Source organism: Salvelinus fontinalis, chromosome 9, assembly GCF_029448725.1.
Source record: "Salvelinus fontinalis isolate EN_2023a chromosome 9, ASM2944872v1, whole genome shotgun sequence".
In the NCBI taxonomy this organism is placed as follows: domain Eukaryota; kingdom Metazoa; phylum Chordata; class Actinopteri; order Salmoniformes; family Salmonidae; genus Salvelinus; species Salvelinus fontinalis.
Genome location: NC_074673.1, coordinates 11,600,634 through 11,622,123, shown reverse-complemented (window position 1 = coordinate 11,622,123; position 21,490 = coordinate 11,600,634). Strand labels below are relative to the sequence as shown.

At 42.0% G+C, this 21,490-nt stretch overlaps 1 protein-coding gene across 6 annotated transcripts in view; it reads left to right on the top strand.

The window, feature by feature from the left end:
• kif21a (kinesin family member 21A) overlaps nucleotides 1–21,490 on the top strand; it is a 65,779-nt gene that overhangs the window by 7,572 nt on the left and 36,717 nt on the right. For all 6 annotated transcript variants that reach the window (XM_055933403.1, XM_055933401.1, XM_055933400.1 and 3 more), the window contains exon 2: nucleotides 20,665–20,887. In XM_055933403.1, the coding sequence (XP_055789378.1) occupies nucleotides 20,665–20,887 (223 nt within the window). The remainder of the gene's footprint in view (nucleotides 1–20,664; nucleotides 20,888–21,490) is intronic.

The window sequence follows — 21,490 nt, the reverse complement described above, 5'->3', positions numbered from 1 at the left end:
AAGACCTTAGAAAGGCAGGGTAGGATAGATATAGGTCTGTAGCTGTTTGGGTCAAGAGTGTCCTCCCCTTTGAAGAGGGGGATAACCGCAGCTGCTTTCCAATCTTTGGGAATCTCAGACGACACGAAAGAGAGGTTGAAAAGGCTAGTAATAGGGGTGGCAACAATTTCAGTAGATAGTTTTAGAAAGAAAGGGTCCAGATTATCTAGCCCGGCTGATTTGTAAGGGTCCAGATTTTGCAGCTCTTTCAGAACATCAGCTGACTGTATTTGGGAGAAAGAGAAATGGGGAAGGCGTGGGCGAGTAGCAGAGGGGAGGGCAGTGCTGTTGACCGGGGTAGGGGTAGCCAGGTGGAAAGCATGGCCAGCCATAGAAAAATGCTTATTGAAATTCTCAATTATAGTGGATTTGTCGGTGGTGACAGTGTTTCCTATCTTCAGTGCAGTTGGAAGCTGGGAGGAGGTGTTCTTATTCTCCATGGACTTTACAGTGTCCCAGAACTTTTTTGAGTTTGTGTTGCAGGAAGCAAATTTCTGCTTGAAAAAGCTAGCCTTGGCTTTTCTAACTGCCTGTGTATATTGGTTTCTAGCTTCCCTGAAAAGTTGCATATCACGGGGGCTGTTCGATGCTAATGCAGAACGCCATAGGATGTTTTTCTGTTGGTTAAGGGCAGTCAGGTCAGGAGAGAACCAAGGGCTATATCTGTTCCTGGTTCTAAATTTCTTGAATGGGGCATGCTTATTCAAGATGGTGAGGAAGGCATTTAAAAAAAATATCCAGGCATTCTCTACTGACGGGATGAGATCAATATCCTTCCAGGATACCTCGGCCAGGTCGATTAGAAAGGCCTGCTCGCTGAAGTGTTTCAGGGAGCGTTTGACAGTGATGAGTGGAGGTCGTTTGACCGCTGACCCATTACGGATGCAGGCAATGAGGCAGTGATCGCTGAGATCTTGGTTGAAAACAGCAGAGGTGTATTTGGAGGGCAAGTTGGTTAGGATGATATCTATGAGGGTACCCGTGTTTACTGAATTGGGGTGGTAGCTGGTATGTTCGTTGATAATTTGTGTGAGATTGAGGGCATCAAGCTTAGATTGTAGGATGGCTGGGGTGTTAAGCATGTTCCAATTTAGGTCGCCTAGCAGCACGAGCTCTGAAGATAGATGGGGGGCAATCAGTTCACATATGGTGTCCAGAGCACAGCTGGGGGCAGAGGGTGGTCTATAGCAGGCGGCAACGGTGAGAGACTTGTTTTTAGAGAGGTGGATTTTTAAAAGTAGAAGTTCAAATTGTTTGGGAACAGACCTGGATAGTAAAACAGAACTCTGCAGGCAATCTTTGCAGTAGATTGCAACACCGCCCCCTTTGGCCGTTCTATCTTGTCTGAAAATCTTGTTGTTAGGGATGAAAATGTCAGAATTTTTGGTGGTCTTCCTAAGCCAGGATTCAGAAACGGCTAAAACATCTGGGTTGGCAGAGTGTGCTAAAGCATTGAACAAAACAAACTTAGGAAGGAGGCTTCTAATGTTAACATGCATGAAACCAAGGCTATTACGGTTACAGAAGTCATCAAAAGAGAGCGCCTGGGGAATAGGAGTGGAGCTAGGTACTGCAGGGCCTGGATTCACCTCTACATCACCAGAGGAACAGAGGAGGAGTAGGATAAGGGTACGGCTAAAAGCTATGAGAATTGGTCGTCTAGAATGTCTAGAACAGAGAGTAAAAGGAAGTTTCTGGGGTCGATAAAATAGCTTCAAGGAATAATGTACAGACAAAGGTATGGTAGGATGTGAATACAGTGGAGGTAAACCTAGGTATTGAGTGATGATGAGAGAGATATTGTCTCTAGAAACATCATTGAAACCAGGTGATGTCATCGCATATGTGGGTGGTGGAACTGAAAGGTTGGATATGGTATAGTGAGCAGGGCTAGAGGCTCTACAGTGAAATAAGCCAATAAACACTAACCAGAACAGCAATGGACAAGGAATATTTACATTAAGGAGAGGCATGCTTAGCCGAGTGATCATAAGGGTCCAGTGAGTAGAGGTTGGTTGGGGTCACGGCGATCCAGACAGCTGGCCGGGTAGCTGGCTATCGGTAGCAAGATAGCATAGGATGGAGGTCTGTTTTTAGTCACCTCGTGCGTTTCCGTCGGTAGATTAGTGGGGTTCCATGTGGTAGAGGGGATCAATCCAATTGGCAAAATAGATATAGTGACCCAAGAAAAATTGTCCGATATACTTATTTAGATAGCAGCCGATAAGACAGCTAAAGATTAGCGGGCCCCAGATGAGCGTTCAGGTAACGTCGCGACGGAGGTGCCAGTTGGATAACTCCCTCGGGCAGATAACGTCGGTAGTCAGTCGTGAAGGCCCGGTGGGGCTCCGCATTTGTAGTAAAAAAAAAAAAAAAAAATAATAATATAATACATCAATCAAATCAATTTAGCCTCAAATAAATAAGGAAACATGTTCAATTTGGTTTAAATAATGCAAAAACAAAGTGTTGGATAAGAAAAGTAAAAGTACAATATGTGCCATGTAAAAAAGCTAACGTTTAAGTGCCTTGCTCAGAACATGAGAACATATGAAAGCTGGTGGTTCCTTTTAACATGAGTCTTCAATATTCCCAGGTAAGAAGTTTTTGGTTGTAGTAATTATAGGACTATTTCTCTCTATACCATTTGTATTTCATATACCTTTTGACTATTGGATGTTCTTATAGGCACTTTAGTATTGCCAGTGTAACAGTATAGCTTCCGTCCCTCTGCTCGCTCCTACCTGGGTTTGAACCAGGAGCATATCGACAACAGCCACCCTCGAAGCATCGTTACCCATCGCTCCACAAAAGCCCTTGCAGAGCAAGGGGAACAACTACTCCAAGTCTCAGAGCGAGTGACATTTGAAACACTATTAGCGCGCACCCCGCTAACTAGCTAGCCATTTCACATTGGTTACACCAGCCAAATCTCGGGAGTTGATAGGCTTGAAGTCATAAACAGCTCAATGCTTGAAGCATTGCGAAGAGCTGCTTGCAAACGCACGAAAGTGCTGTTCGAATGAATGAATACGAGCCTGCTGCTGCTTACCACTGCTCAGTCAGACTGCTCTATCAAGTATCAAATCATAGCCTTAATTATAACATAATAACGCACAGAAATACGAGCCTTAGTTTCCGGATTTGACCATATTAATGACCTATCATTTCGAAAATACGTTTATTCTTTCAGTGAAATACGGAACCGTTCCGTATTTTATCTAACGGGTGGCATCCATAAGTCTAAATATTCCTCTTACATTGCACAACCTTCAATGTTATGTGATAATTACGTAAAATTCTGGCAAATTAGTTCGCAACGAGCCAGGTGGCCCAAACTGTTGCATATACCCTGACTCTGCGTGCAATGAACGCAAGAGAAGTGACACAATTTCCCCAGTTTAATATTGTCTGCTAACATTCATTTCTTTTAACTAAATATGCAAGTTTAAAAATATATACTTCTGTGTATTGATTTTAAGAAAGGCATTGATGTTTATGGTTAGGTACAATCGTGCAACGATTATGCTTTTTTTGCGCAAATGCGCTTTTGTTAAATCATCCCCCGTTTGGCGAAGTTGGCTGTCTTTGTTAGGAAGAAATAGTCTTCACAGTTCGCAATGAGCCAGGCGTCCCAAACTGCTGCATATACCCTGACTCTGTGGCACAGAACGCAAGAGAATTGACACAATTTCCCTAGTTAAAAGAAATTCATGTTAGCAGGCAATATTAACTAAATATGCAGGTTTAAAAATATATACTTGTGTATTGATTTTAAGAAAGGCATTGATGTTTATGGTTAGGTACATTGTTTTTTTTCGCGAATGCGCTTGTTAAATCACCCGTTTTGCGAAGTAGGCTGTGATTCAATGAGAAATTAACAGGCACCGCATCGATTATATGCAACGCAGAACACGCTAGATAAGTTAGTAACATCATGAACCATGTGTAGTTAACTAGCGATTATGTTAAGATACGTTTAATGCTAGCTAGCACCTTACCTTGGTTCCTTGCTGCACTCGCATAACAGGTAGTCAGCCTGCCACGCAGTCTCGTGGAGTGCAATGTAATCGGCCATGATCGGTGTGTCCAAAATTACCGATTACAGATTATGAAAACTTAAAATCGGCACAAATTTTTTTTATTTTTTTTTTTTTTTTTTTCACCTTTATTTAACCAGGTAGGCAAGTTGAGAACAAGTTCTCATTTACAATTGCGACCTGGCCAAGATAAAGCAAAGCAGTTTGACACATACAACAGCACATAGTTACACATGGAGTAAAACAAATCAATAAAATCAATAATACAGTAGAAAAATAAGTATATACAATGTGAGCAAGTGAGGTGAGATAAGGGAGGTAAAGGCAAAAAAGGCCATGGTGCCAAAGTAAATACAATATAGCAAGTAAAACACTGGAATGGTAGATTTTCAGTGGAAGAATGTGCAAAGTAGAGATAGAAATAATGGGGTGCAAAATAAACAAATACAGTAGGGTAAGAGGTAGTTGTTTGGGCTAAATTCTAGATGGGCTATGTACAGGTGCAGTAATCTGTGAGCTGCTCTGACAGCTGGTGCTTAAAGCTAGTGAGGGAGATAAGTGTTTCTAGTTTCAGAGATTTTTGTAGTTCGTTCCAGTCATTAGCAGCAGAGAACTGGAAGGAGATTAATTAATTAATCGGCCATTCCGATTAATCGGTCGACCTCTAATACCAACACATGTAGTCATAGCCAGTCCTACCCATATCCATACCCACACATGTAGGCATAGCCAGTTCTACCCATATCCAACTTAAACGTTTTAGAGTTAATTTCTAACCATTTTGCCATGGGCCTTAGAGAAAAAAATAACAACTTTACAGCTCATTTCTTGCAACTCTACACATTTTGCCAAAGGGTGGAGAGATATTTTGCAGTTTTTAATATAATAACTGAGTGAGTGATGGGGGCCCCTTGGCCAGAAATTTGACCATGCTTACTACAAGTTTAGATAGCTGTCCTGCTAGACTCATTTACACATCTAAAATGTTTAGCTGACATGGGCTAATTGAGTGACTGTCAGTGCAAGAGAAAAACATAGCAAGAGAAAAATTGCTGATGCACAACCAAATTTAGAAAATTGGCCTTGTATGTTTTAACTATTTTAACTCGCAACAGTAAGTTGAGACCCCGACTGAGTTTGTGTTATTGATCTGTGGGCCAGCAGTTGCCCATTCCTGGCCTAGTTGAATATCATATGATTACTATACCATAACCGTAAGCACTCAGTTTCACCCCTCCACACATCTGTAGTCATATTGTCATATATTGTCCCACCCCCACACACAGTCTGCCACTCGCCTTACCATGTCATACAAATACAGTCTCTTTTGCCGTGCTGGAGGCAGGCCATACAAATGAGTCCTGTCCACCTATTCTGCTGCTTACACTGGTAGCTACACACACAAGCTACATACACACACACTGTTGGAATCTGTATATGCATGATGTGTGGGTGGATGTGGTACATTTTCATCAGGTGAAACAGCTTTCTTGCCAGGATGAATCACCATGTCATGTTAAATTACCATTTGTGTGTATGCTATGCATTGTAAAGAAAAGTATATTGTTTCGTAACATGAAGCAAGTGTTCTTTAATCTATGTTCACTTCCTGACTATTTCCAGTGTTCTTCCACTTCAACGTTTAGGCTGTCTCGTTGCCTGAAAGCAGCTTCACATGGTGGTCTTTTTCACCTCTCCCTGTCTGCATTTTTTGGGCCTAGCTTTTGTGTCAAGCCCTCACTGGTTGGCCCACTGTTGACACAAAGATGGGAGTCCTCTGTCAACACAGCACGGTTGACTGCAGGTGGATCCCAAGCTTGATGTCCTGGAGGGCCTTGGGGTGGAGGGAGGCAGGGGCGTTTTTCTAAGGAAAAGCAGCGCTATTCCCTGAAAGCATTGGGCTTTGTTCTTCCTTTGTCTCGGCATGTCATTTGAATCAAATTGTGACAATCATTGTGTGAGTTGCAGCTGATTGACATCCCTGAGTTTGTTTTCGATTATTAAACTGTTATTATGTTGTTGCACATTATACAACTTGCAATGTCTGTTTTTTTTATATCTTTGTTATTGATAATGACAACCTGGTGATCATGTCTTGTTGTCATGAGAAACTTTGCTTGTTGTTCCAGGATCCAGCACTGTCATGTGCTGTAAGTTGCTTAGGCTGCCATAACTCTGTGATTAGTTAAGGCTAGTGACAACTTCTGCAGGTTTTACCACCAGTGTTAGGGTGGAGGAGGAAACTTTCTCCCTCTGTTTTCCCCTCGTGTGTGTGTGTGTGTGTGTGTGTGTGTGTGTGTGTGTGTGTGTGTGTGTGTGCGCGTGCTTGTATTTTCCATTTGTTGACAGCTAGAAAACAACCCCTCTGCTCTGACTGTTCCCTCTCCAGCCAGAGTGCAGCACCAGGCCAGACAGGTGTCTCTCTGAGGCACACTGAATACTGCTTCCTGTAGGTCAGAGGTCACAAAACAGTCCACCCTGGCCTGTGGTTATTAGGGGTGCGCATCGGAAGGGAGGGTTAGGCAGAGTTAATCATCTCATCTGTTGTCAACCAGGGGAAAAGAGAGGGAGAAATACCATTGAAGTTGTCCATAGTCACCAAGGATATCTTATCCTCCCCGAATCGTGATCTTTAAGTGAGAGCTCACTTGAAGCCACAATGCTGAGTTTGTTTTTCAATCTAACTTTATTGTAACGTTGTAGTCCAGTACTCACACTGTCTGGTTCCGGTGTGGGTTCGATTTCCACTGGGGGACCAGTATAAACAAATATGGAAATGTATGCTCTAGATAAGAGCGTCTGCAAAATAACTCAAATGTAAAAATGGTGTAGTCCAGGACTCACACTGTCTGTCTCGAATTAACCGTTTCATTTCATAACTTGAAGGGAAACCAATTAACTGACCTAAGGTCATTATCCGACCCTGCCTTGCGTGCTAATCCACAAACAGACTGGAAGTGCCCATCAGCGCTGGTCTGGGTTCAGTTAGTTTGCTCTGCTCTGTAATTAAGGGGTGAATCCTAACTTCCACTTAAGTAAAAATTTTGCTTTTTAAGTGGAAGTTACGATTCACCCCTAAGCAAGCGTAAAGGGTGAGGATTGGCCATCTGATCCTGAACCTGTAGTTAAAGGGATGTTCCACCCGGGATGCGTGCTTCACTGCACTAAACCTCCATGTGTGGGTTCCGTATTTCCTTGGCAACCTTTTTTTCTATGGCAACAGGATAAACACCATCCTCTCAGGGAGCTCTGGAGGGATATATTCTGGAGAAAGATGTGGTTTGGAGACATTTTAATATCAGAGAACATAGCTCTTGCTATTTCTGAACTTTTCTTCACTGCTAGTGTAAATTGCAATGTCATTATTGAGGCCTGTAATGACAGTTATTCTTTGTCTCTCTGATTTGACTAGTGGCACGTTCTGTGTCGAAACAGGCAGCTTTCTGTCCTCCTCTCTGCATTCTTCCTCTCCTTTCCAGGACCGCTTTTAGGGAAAACAGAAAGGGAGTTTGGTTTCCTGCTGTCCTCTCTCACTTAGAGAGAGAGGTGTGTATTTACCTGTGTGGGATTATAGATTGAGCAAGGCAGTTATGTTTGGGATATGTTGCCAAAACAATGTCAGTGTACTAGAGGTGGTGAAGGCAGGATTAACAGGAATTGGTCTATACATTGTTGTTATGTCATAGGGGGGATACGGCCTATATGTTGTTGTTATGTCATAGGGGGGATACGGCCTATACGTTGTTGTTATGTAATAGGGGGGATACGGCCTATATGTTGTTGTTATGACATAGGGGGGATACGGCCTATATGTTGTTGTTATGTCATAGGGGGGATACGGCCTATATGTTGTTATGTCATAGGGGGGATACGGCCTATACGTTGTTATGTCATAGGGGGGATACGGCCTATATGTTGTTGTTATGTAATAGGGGGGATACGGCCTATATGTTGTTGTTATGTAATAGGGGGGATACGGCCTATATGTTGTTGTTATGTAATAGGGGGGATACGGCCTATATGTTGTTATGTCATAGGGGGGGATACGGCCTATACATTGTTGTTATGTCATAGGGGGTGATACGGCCTATATGTTGTTGTTATGTAATAGGGGGGATACGGCCTATATGTTGTTGTTATGTCATAGGGGGATACGGCCTATATGTTGTTGTTATGTCATAGGGGGGGATACGGCCTATACATTGTTGTTATGTCATAGGGGGGATACGGCCTATATGTTGTTGTTATGTCATAGGGGGGGATACGGCCTATACATTGTTGTTATGTCATAGGGGGTGATACGGCCTATATGTTGTTGTTATGTAATAGGGGGGATACGGCCTATATGTTGTTGTTATGTCATAGGGGGATACGGCCTATATGTTGTTGTTATGTCATAGGGGGGATACGGCCTATATGTTGTTATGTCATAGGGGGATACGGCCTATATGTTGTTGTTATGTCATAGGGGGATACGGCCTATACGTTGTTGTTATGTCATAGGGGTGATACGGCCTATACGTTGTTGTTATGTCATAGGGGTGATACGGCCTATATGTTGTTGTTATGTCATAGGGGGATACGGCCTATATGTTGTTGTTATGTCATAGGGGGATACGGCCTATACATTGTTATGTCATAGGGGTGATACGGCCTATACGTTGTTGTTATGACATAGGGGTGATACGGCCTATACGTTGTTGTTATGTCATAGGGGGGATACGGCCTATACGTTGTTGTTATGTCATAGGGGGATACGGCCTATATGTTGTTGTTATGTCATAGGGGGATACGGCCTATACGTTGTTGTTATGTCATAGGGGGGGATACGGCCTATACATTGTTGTTATGTCATAGGGGGATACGGCCTATACGTTGTTGTTATGTAATAGGGGGGATACGGCCTATATGTTGTTGTTATGTCATAGGGGGATACGGCCTATATGTTGTTGTTATGTTTAAGGGGGATACGGCCTATACATTGTTGTTATGACATAGGGGGATACGGCCTATATGTTGTTGTTATGTCATAGGGGGGATACGGCCTATATGTTGTTGTTATGTCATAGGGGGGATACGGCCTATATGTTGTTGTTATGTAATAGGGGGGATACGGCCTATATGTTGTTGTTATGTCATAGGGGGGATACGGCCTATATGTTGTTGTTATGTCATAGGGGGATACGGCCTATACATTGTTGTTATGACATAGGGGGATACGGCCTATATGTTGTTGTTATGTCATAGGGGGATACGGCCTATACGTTGTTGTTATGTCATAGGGGGGATACGGCCTATACGTTGTTGTTATGTAATAGGGGGGATACGGCCTATATGTTGTTATGTCATAGGGGGATACGGCCTATATGTTGTTGTTATGTCATAGGGGGGATACGGCCTATACGTTGTTGTTATGTCATAGGGGGGATACGGCCTATATGTTGTTATGTTATAGGGGGGATACGGCCTATATGTTGTTATGTTATAGGGGGGATACGGCCTATATGTTGTTATTATGTCATAGGGGGGATACGGCCTATATGTTGTTATGTTATAGGGGGGATACGGCCTATACGTTGTTGTTATGTAATAGGGGGGATACGGCCTATATGTTGTTATGTTATAGGGGGGATACGGCCTATATGTTGTTGTTATGACATAGGGGGGATACGGCCTATATGTTGTTATGTTATAGGGGGGATACGGCCTATATGTTGTTATTATGTCATAGGGGGGATACGGCCTATATGTTGTTATGTTATAGGGGGGATACGGCCTATATGTTGTTATGTTATAGGGGGGATACGGCCTATATGTTGTTATTATGTCATAGGGGGGATACGGCCTATATGTTGTTATGTTATAGGGGGGATACGGCCTATATGTTGTTATGTTATAGGGGGGATACGGCCTATACATTGTTGTTATGTAATAGGGGGGATACGGCCTATACGTTGTTGTTATGTAATAGGGGGGATACGGCCTATACGTTGTTGTTATGTAATAGGGGGGATACGGCCTATATGTTGTTATGTAATAGGGGGGATACGGCCTATACGTTGTTGTTATGTAATAGGGGGGATACGGCCTATACGTTGTTGTTATGTCATAGGGGGGATACGGCCTATACGTTGTTGTTATGTAATAGGGGGGATACGGCCTATATGTTGTTATGTCATAGGGGGGATACGGCCTATATGTTGTTATGTCATAGGGGGATACGGCCTATATGTTGTTATTATGTCATAGGGGGGATACGGCCTATATGTTGTTGTTATGTCATAGGGGGGATACGGCCTATACGTTGTTGTTATGTTATAGGGGGGATACGGCCTATATGTTGTTATGTTATAGGGGGGATACGGCCTATATGTTGTTGTTATGTCATAGGGGGGATACGGCCTATATGTTGTTATGTTATAGGGGGGATACGGCCTATATGTTGTTATGTTATAGGGGGGATACGGCCTATATGTTGTTATTATGTCATAGGGGGATACGGCCTATACGTTGTTATGTTATAGGGGGGATACGGCCTATATGTTGTTATGTTATAGGGGGGATACGGCCTATATGTTGTTATTATGTCATAGGGGGGATACGGCCTATATGTTGTTATGTTATAGGGGGGATACGGCCTATATGTTGTTATGTAATAGGGGGGATACGGCCTATATGTTGTTATGTTATAGGGGGGATACGGCCTATATGTTGTTATGACATAGGGGGGATACGGCCTATACGTTGTTGTTATGACATAGGGGGGGATACGGCCTATATGTTGTTGTTATGTTATAGGGGGGATACGGCCTATATGTTGTTATTATGTCATAGGGGGATACGGCCTATATGTTGTTGTTATGACATAGGGGGGGATACGGCCTATATGTTGTTGTTATGTTATAGGGGGGATACGGCCTATATGTTGTTGTTATGTTATAGGGGGGATACGGCCTATATGTTGTTATTATGTCATAGGGGGGATACGGCCTATATGTTGTTATGTTATAGGGGGGATACGGCCTATATGTTGTTATTATGTCATAGGGGGGATACGGCCTATATGTTGTTATGTCATAGGGGGGATACGGCCTATACATTGTTATGTCATAGGGGGGATACGGCCTATATGTTGTTATTATGTCATAGGGGGGATACGGCCTATATGTTGTTATGTCATAGGGGGGATACGGCCTATACATTGTTATGTCATAGGGGGGATACGGCCTATATGTTGTTATGTCATAGGGGTGATACGGCCTATATGTTGTTGTTATGACATAGGGGGGATACGGCCTATACGTTGTTATGTCATAGGGGGGATACGGCCTATACATTGTTATGTCATAGGGGGGATACGGCCTATATGTTGTTATGTCATAGGGGTGATACGGCCTATATGTTGTTGTTATGTCATAAGGGGATACGGCCTATACGTTGTTGTGACGGGGGGATACGGTCTATATTAACATTTTTCCCTTTTGTATGTATATCATAGGCAGGCCATTCGGACCTTTCACTAACTGAAATCTGCCACAAACAAAGCAAACAGACAGACAGACTTTGATCTGCACCACTATTTTGTCCCCTTGTTGTTGTTTCCAAATGTCACTCACCAAGACATACTAACTCAAGTATTCTCATAATGAAGTAGATTAGATTAGAGACACGCTACAGATGCCTCTAAAGGATGATGCCGAAGATGTCTGTCTCCTGTCTACCTCAAGGCTAAGTGACGCCAACCAATGGACCCTCGTCAAATGTAGTGCACTATATAGGGAATAGGGTGTCATTTGAGTCCCGTCACTTAGACTGGTTTAGTGGCATCATGATATCCTGCTGGGATGGGATTATTCTATTAATGTCCACTTCCATTACCAGTCACCATGGCAACCTCTTCCCTTCTTTGAAGTCGCCCAGCGCTACACACAGAACAGTACAGTAGGCCTACACTGCAGACTGTGAGACAGCAGACACTGCCCTTCACAAACACAAATGAAGTCTTTTTAAACTAAACGTTTAAACTGTGAAGGTGTAAATTGAGCACTGTTATTGGTAAACACTAGTTCGGGTTGAACAGAGCTCACTTTCAGGAACCCCAGTTTCCCTCCATAGTGGATAAAATGACATGGCTGCAGGTCTTTATCCAGCATCAAAACTTGGACTAAAGCTTGGCTCTGGTGATACTACACATACTGGCACAGTCTCATGCATATGTGTGTGGGCATGCAAGCACGTGTTTGTGTGAGAAACGTACAGTAGAGCTCCTCAGAGCCCCCATCAGAAAGTATTTCCTTTCTGTGTAGAGGTGTATCTGAAGGTGTCCGTCGTACTAACCGGAATCTGGGTGACAGCTCATGTAATGAACACACTAGCCTAGGCCTCTTGACTGGCCTCCTTGCATACGCTATTGCTTTTCTCTCTTCTCTAACGGTCTAACATTTTGTTCCTGGACTGCCCTGATGCAGCGTCGATGCCGAGTGTTGCGTGTGTGTTAAGGTTTCTTCTGCCTTCTTTTCCCCCTCTGAACAGCATCCAGCTCGCTCTGCAGAAAATGAGGCTGAAGAAACCTCTCACCCCCTCTATCTTCTCCCTCGATGCAAACAGCCTTTAATGATTTATTGAAAGAGTGCTGTGGATCTGGAGTAGTGGCAGGGTGGTGGTGGGTGGGGGGGGCAGACAGCAGGTTGGGGCGTGTTCAGTACTTCAACCAGACTTGTAAATGTTTTGGGTTGAGAAAATGACCTCACTTTGGCTGCAAAGCTGAATGTTAAATAGCTGGTTTCTGAGCTGGTTTAAATCGCTGATGAGCTTAATCGCTCCAATTAAAAAGCAGTTGGGGGTCCGGGGAGAATTTCCCCACAGTTTTTTAAAAGAAAGAATGTAACTTAAAAGCTATCGTGAATATAGTCTCTCACTGAGGGGTAGTGATGGGGAGAAAAAAACGCTAATTACTAATCGCAATATTTTTTGGGACGATATTTTATATATACTTTGTTTCCAGGTATTTCTGCTAGGTACCGTTAGCTGACGATAGTCGGCTGTACCTCCGCCAATACTCAGGTATTTTTCATCCTATGGCTCGTTCTCCATCTTCTTTTTAAATGGTGAGCCAACATGTTTTCAGCACTTATTTCCATGACTGATCAAACTCATTTTATAAGGCTCTCTCTCGTCTATCTGCATCAGGCATATAGTGAGCAATATGTTTGGAACATCAAATCGCAAAAAAAATGCAATACTCACAGAATTGTGAGAATCCCAATACATATCGTATCGGCACCTAAGTATTGTGATAATATCATATTGAGGTTCCCCCGTCAGTTTTTTTTCTTCCTGTTCGGGCACACGCTATGAAGGCTCCAGAACAATGACGTTGTACACAATTGTGCGCAATTTTCTGGCCCGTTTTGGCTCGTGAGCGTTACTTTCTGGCTGAAATTAGACAAAACCTGTAATAGAGGCTCAATCACTTTAATTCAATGGTTTTAAAATACATTTTGTATGCCTTTTTTTATAAATGTTTTATTTTATTTGACAGGCATGTCAGGTAAGAACAAATTATTATTTACAATAAAGGCATACCCCGGCCAAACCCGGATAACACAGGGCGGTGCACAATTGCCCCAATGTGACTTCCAATCATGGCCGGATGTGATATAGCCTGGATTCGAACCAGGGACTGTAGTGACACCTCTTGTGCTGAGATGCAGTGCCTTAGACCGCTGCGCCACTCGGGAGCATTTACAGTATTAAAGTATATCAGTATTTAATTCTGTGTTGAAACGTTGAAGAATTCATAAAAAATACAAAAAGACATTGGCATAGGTGTTCAAAAATCAACTTTTCTCTATCTTGTCCCCCCCACCCAAACTGAGAAGGCTCACTAAACGTGGGAGGGGATAAGGGGATCACTACATATTTGGGAGAGACCATGTGCCCTGGGGAGAGAAGGGTGGAGAACAAAGTTTTGAAACAGTAGGATTACATGGCAAATTAGTATGTTAAACTGCCTGAAACAAAGACATCCCTTGTGGTAATGGAATAGGATTAGCTCTCTAGAGTGTGCAGGAAATCTTCAATTGGTAGAAAGGAGTTGTTCTGAGACTGGCATGTCAGCAAATGGATTTCATTCTGGGCTTGACATCTGTGTGTTTAATACATTATGACAGCCTTAGATGACAAGGAGGAATGAATTTGAGGATAAAACATTTGATAACTTGTTGGCTCCTTTTTCTCTCTTCTACAACCAAAACAAAAGATAATTAAATCTAAAAGCTTATTTTAAATTGTTAGAATTTGTGTATTTGTATTATATTATGTCACGCAAACAGATTTTGAGTGAATTTAAAGCTAGGCCTATGTTACTGTTGCTATTGTTTTATACAGTTACACTATCGTAATATTATTTTTGAATGATATATAGATATTTGTCTCCAAGTATCGATTTGTAAATAAAATAAGTATTTATTTTCTACTGTAGGTAGCGTTAGCTAGCTCTAGTCGGCTGTACTGTACCTGTGCTAAAACTCCATTATTGTTTCATCTAATAGCTTGTTCTCCATCATTTTAAATAGTGAGCCAACCTGTTTTCTGCACTTTTATTTCCATGACTGATCAGAACTTGTTATGTCATGCTCTCTCGTCTCTCTGCAGCAGACATACACTTAGTATACAACACATTAAGAACACCTGCTCTTTTCATGACAGACTGACCAGGTGAAAACTATGATCCTTTATTGATGTCACCTGTTAAATCCACGTCAATCAGTGTAGATGAAGGGGAGGAGTCAGGTTAAAGCCTTGAGACAACTGAGACATAAATTATTTATCTGTGCCATTCAGAGGATGAATGGACAAGACAAAAGATTGAAGTGCTTTTGAACGGGGCATGGGTAGTAGATGCTAGGCACACCAGTTTGTCAAGAACTACAATGCTGCTGGGTTTTTCACAGTCAACGGTTTCCCGTGTGTGTCAAGAATGGTGGTGGGGGGCACATAAGTATCGTGATAATATCTTATCGTGAGGACCCTGACAATTCCCAGCCCTAATTGTTGCCCACGCTCACTGTCTTCTCCGCCATGTTGTCAAATATGGATGATTCTACAGAATCCTGATACTTCTTTAAAATAGAGCTTGCTCTGTTCATGTTTTATTTCACAGTAGAACCAGCTCCTAGAATCATAACCATTTCATTAATCTGGCCTACTGGTTGATGTTCTGCTGACCTTGTTTACCCCACAGTCTATTTTATGCAGGCTTATAAAACAGGAGTGTTTGGCATTGGTCTTCCACCCCTGCCTTGTACCATGTCATAACCCTGTATTACTGTTATCTAGCGGACATCCCATGACCTTCAGGCAGGGCTTATCTCTTCTCCCGTCCCTACGTCTCTCCATTCCTCCCTCTGTCCAGCAGGCTGTGTAATCCTGTAGCAGGTTTGGTCGTTGGTGGTAATGGTGGGATCCAGTGTCACACAGACACAGTGAGTGCACTGTGCACCGACCACAACATTGTTTTCTGTGCCCACAGGGGACAATACAGTCCTTATATTCTCGCAGGGAGGCAGGCCCACTGCCAGGTGCCTTTCTTAGCCGTTAGTTTGACCGTAACAGTGGAGTCCTTTTACCAGAGAAGTTGTGTACACTAAGAATAAACGTCTCCCATTTGTGTAAAATGGCTGGCAGAAGATACAATATATTAGAAGCTGTTACAATATATTGTAAACACTGTTTTAGACCTGGTTGGGAATGCAGTGGTATGGTACAGGCAGCACATGGAAACACAGAGCTGTATGTATTTACCTTCTATATCTTTAGCTCTCTTTTTCTGCCAATTTCATTGTTTCTCATTGTTTCTCAACACGGTCTCTCTTTCTCTCTGCATTTCACGTCAGGTTTAATAATCCAGGGACAGTTGGCCAGCTATCAGGAGGGCATTATAGACATTCAGCATTGGGGCTTAGTGCATCTCTAGCTCACACTCGTACTCCACACACTCACAGTCTCACACCCGGACATACAAACACAAATGCATACAGTGCCATCAGTAAGTATTCATACATATTTGACTTATTCCACATTTTGTTGTTACAGCCTGAGTTTAAAATTGATTTACACAAAATACTCCATAATGACAAAGTGAAAACATGTTTTTAGACATTTTTGCCAATGTATTGAAAAGTATCTAATTTACATAAGTATTCACACCCCTTTGCTATGACACTCCAAATTAAGCTCCGGTGCATCAAATTCCCCTAAATCATCGTTGAGATGCCACTACAACTTGACTGGAGTCCACCTGTGGCCAAGTTGATTGTTTGGACATGATTTAGAAAGATACACACCTGCCTAAATAAGGGTTAGAGCCAGAAGATTCTGTTGTCAGATGAGACAAAAATGTTACTCTTTGGCCTGAATGCGAAGCGCTATGTCTGTAGAAAACCAGGCACAGCTCATCACCAGTTTAACACGGGGCGGCAGGTAGCCTAGTGGTTAGAGCATTGGACTAGTAACCAAAAGGTTGCAAGATCGAATCCCTGAGCTGACAAGATAAAAATCTGTTGTTCTGCCCCAGAACAAGGCAGTTAACCCACTGTTTCTAGACCATCATTGAAAATAAGAATTTGTTCTTAACTGACTTACCTAGTTAAATAAAGATTTTTTTAAAAACACCATCCCTACTGTGAAGCATGGTGGTGGCAGCATCATGCTATGGGGATGTTTTTCAGCAGCAGAGACTATAGGAACAATGAATGGAGCCAAATAACGGCACATTTTTGATGAGAACCTGCTTCAACTGCAAACGACCTTAGACTGGGGCAAAGATTTACGTTCCAGCAGGACAAGGACCCCAAGCATACAGCCAAAGAAACACTGGAATGGCTTCAGAACAAGAATGTGAAAGTCCTTGAGTGGCCCAGCCAAAACCCAGACTTGAATCCCATTGAAAATCTACGCAATAACTTAATAACAGAGCTTGAGATAATCTGCGAGGAAGAATGGGAGAAAATCCCCAAATCCAGATGACTCAAAGATGATACAGACATACCCAAGACGACTCAAAACTGAAATCATCGCCAAAGGCGCTTCTACAAAGTATTGAGTCAGGGGTGTGAATACTTATGTAAATGAGAGATTTCTGTATTTCATTTTCAATAAATGTGCAAAATGTTCTAAAAACAACATGTTTTCAGTTTGTCATGGGGTGTTGCGTGTAGATGTGTGAGAAGGAGTTTTATTGAATCCATGTTGAATTCAGGCTGTAACAACCAACTGTGGAATAAGTCGAGGGATAGGAATACTTTCTGAGGGAGCTGTGTTACGCCAGCAGGCATGTTTTATGGGTATTGGGTCATAGATTCAGGGTAGCGTTACGACGTGACGTATGAGCTAATGCTTTAGCCTGTCTAGGATCAGCGTGCCGCTAGCGGCACACCCCCCCCCCCCCCCCCCCCCCCCCACTGAAAAACCAGTGCCGCGAAATTCAAAAAATTTTTTTTTTTTAAATATTTAACTTTCACACATTAAAGTCCAATACAGCTAATGAAAGACACAGATCTTGTGAATCCAGTCAACATGTCCGATTTTTAAAATGTTTTACAGGGAAGACACAATATGTAAAGATGTACATCTATTACCTAAAAACACATTAGCATAATCCACCATCTTTTATTTGTCCACCAACACCAGTAGCCATCACCAATTCGGCTAAACTAAGATATTTATAGCCCCTAACCAACAAAAAAACTCATTAGATGACAGTCTGATAACATATTTATGGTATGGGATAGGTTTTGTTAGAAAAAAGTGCATATTTCAGGTAGATGGCATAGGTTACAATTGCACCCACCGTCACAAATGGAATAGAAAAACTACTTAGAGCAACGTGTTTACCTACTTACTAATCATCAAACATTTCGTAAAAATACACAGCATACACGAATCGAAAGACACAGATCCTGTGAATACAGACAATATTTCAGATTTTCTAAGTGTCTTACAGCGAAAACACAATAAATCGTTATATTAGCATAGCACATAGCACATAGCAGCCCAGCATTGATTCTAGCCAAAGTGAGCGATAAAAGTCAACATCGCCAAAAGATATTAATTTTTTCACTAACCTTCTCAGAATTCTTCCGATGACACTCCTGTAACATCATATTACACAATCCATATAGAGTTTGATCGAAAATGTTTATATTTAGCCACCAAAATCATGGTTAGACAATGTGAAATGTAGCTCAGCTGGTCAGAAAATGTCCTTGCGCCACTTAGACAGTGATCTACTCTTATACATAAATACTCATAAACGTGACTAAAAAATATAGGGTGGACAGGGATTGATAGACAATTTAATTCTTAATACAATTGCGGAATTACATTTTTTAATTTATCCTTACTTTTCAATACAGTTTGCGCCAAGCGAAGCTACGTCAAAAAACATGGCGTCCTAAGCCACTAAAATGTTTCGACAGAAACACGATTTATCATAATAAAAATGTCCTACTTTGAGCTGTTCTTCCATCAGTATCTTGGGCAAAGGATCCTTTCTTGGGAGTAATCGTCTTTTGGTGGAAAGCTGTCCTCTTGCCATGTGGAAATGCCAACTGCGTTCGGGATGAACTGAAAAGCGTGCCCAGCTATTCACATCGTTTCAAAAATAAATGTCCCAAAATCGCACTAAACGGATATAAATTGCTATAAAACGCTTTAAATTAACTACCTTATGATGTTTTTAACTCCTATAACGAGTGAAAAGATGACCGGAGAAATATAACAGGCTAAAGTAACGCTTGGAACAGGAGAGGGTCGGTGTCCTCCACGCGCGTTACGCACCAAGAAAAGACTTGCTAGCTACAGGGTTTTTTAATTTATAGGGCCTGTGAACGCGCAATCGACCCCATTGGAATCGTCATCACGTAAAGGCATCCAGGGGAAGACGTAAGAAGTGTCCGTATAGTCATAGCAATAACAGTGCCCTTTTAACTGACTTCAGAACAGTGGCCAACATTTCTGAAATCTGACTCCATGTCAGGGAAATTGCTGTAGAATGGGCTCTGTTCCACTTAGAGACAAAATTTCAACGCCTATAGAAACTATAGACTGTTTTCTATCCAATAATAATAATAATATGCATATTGTACGATCAAGGATTTTGTGGGAAGCCGTTTCAAAAATCACCCAATTAGCATAAATAGTCTCAACAGCGCCCCCATCCTCAACAGGTTAGACCAGGAATGGGCAACTGGCGGCCCACGGACCCATTTATTTTTTGTGGGGGGGAACTCAGTCGGGGTCTAAACTTAGAATAATAGAATACACAAGGTGCAATTTCAAAATTTGTTTGTGCATCAGCAGTCACTCAATTAGCCCATGTCAGCAAAACATTTTAGATTGCTAAGTTAGTCTAGCGGACATCTATCTAAACTTGTAGTAAGCATTGTCGAATTACCAATCGGGGTGGGGCCCATTGATAATCAGTTATCGTACTTAAAACTGCAAACATTTGTCACCATCCTGTGGCAAAATGTGTAGAAATGCAGCAAACTTGATTTTAAAAAAAAAAAGGCAAAATGTTCAGAATTGCAGGAAATTAACTAAAGAACGTACTTTTTAAAAATCTTCGCTGTCACGAGGAGAAAAATGTTTTACTCGCAAGGTGGTGGTGGGGGAGTGGGGATGCGGGTACGGAGACCCACTGTAGCCCCTCATGATGTGTTATGATTTTTATGGCCCCCACTCCCATCAAAGTTGCCCAAACCCTGCTTTAGCCCTACCGGTTACTGTATACGTCCTGTTGCTAGACTGGCCTTTTCGTAGCCTTGTAAGTGAAGGTAATATGCCATTGTTAACTCCTTGTTTGAAGTGTACATTTTAATAGTACAACAACTTAAATCAACAGTGGTGCCTGTTGCTGTACGTATTGAACACTGACTAAAAACAGCCTTACGTTTACATACAGTGCATAAAGAAACTATTCAGACCCCATTACCTTTTCCCACATTTTGTTATGTTACAGCCTTATTCTAAAATGGATTAAATCGTTTGTTTACCTCAACAATGTACACAATACCACATAATAATAAAAAAACAGGAATATCACATTTACATAAGAATGCCAAGAATGTGCAAAGCTGTCATCAAGGCAAATGGTGGCTAGATTGGAGAATCTCAAATATCAAATATATTTTGATCTGTTTTAACACTTTTTTTGGTTACTACATGATTCCATACGTGTTATTTCATAGTTTTGATGTCATCACAATTACTCTACAATGTAGATAATAGTAAAAATAAAAACTCTTGAATGAGTAGGTGAGTCCAAACTTTTGACGGGTACTGTATATAAATTAGCAAACATTTCTAAAAACCTGTTTTTGCGTTGTCATTTTAGGGTATTGTGTGTAGATTGATGAGAGAGAAAAATATTGAATCGAGTTTAGAATAAGGCTGTAATGTAACAATGTGGAAAAGGTTAAGGGGTCTGAATACTTTCCAAATGTACTCTAGGTTTTAGGCCAATTACAGTATGTTTGTCTCTTGTTGACTGAAAGACATTGTTTCTCTCTATCTCCCCCAGGATTCGTCCTCAACTGGCCCGGGAGAAGATCGAGGGATGTCACATCTGTACGTTTGTGACCCCAGGGGAGCCCCAGGTGATGCTGGGTAAAGACAAGGCCTTTACTTACGACTATGTGTTCGACATGGACTCCTGTCAGGACAGCATCTACGCTAGCTGCACTGAGAAGCTGATCGAGGGCTGCTTCGAAGGATACAACGCCACCATTTTTGCCTATGGCCAGGCAAGTCTCTACACAGTCCTGTCTCGACTGGGGCTCGGGGTCACAAAGTGTTGATATTTGGGTTGAAGGACAGAACTCTTGTGTATAGGCCAGGGTTTTTCTTGGTCAGGTCAAATGACCTGGAAAACTCTGGGCCCCATCTACAGAATGCAGTAGGCTAAAGCAGTTGTGCCATATTCCACTAGTTTGCACTGTGCCTGACATTGTAAGGCTGGTATTTGTGTAATGTAAAACTTCTGTTTGATCACGAGTCAAAGACTGAACTGGTATGATAATCCTGTGTGAGGTCCTGAAAACGCATTGTCTTTATATGTATATATTCTGTATTTTTGTTGAATGCTTTTTAGCTCTTGGAGTGCGTATATATTTTTTATACAAGGTTTCTGAGAGTATTGGAGGTGCTTCTGTCATTGCAAGCCCTCACAAAGCTCTCTGAATCTATAGTAGCACCACTAAAGCACACACTCTATCCCTCTCCCTCTCTTTTCCTATTCAACAGTTCTTACTCCTCAAGCAGTTTGGTGGCTGAGCCTCTCTCTCTTGCTCTCTCTCATAGGGGCTTCCTAGAACTAAAGTCTGTTTGATGGGAGGGGATTTTAATGC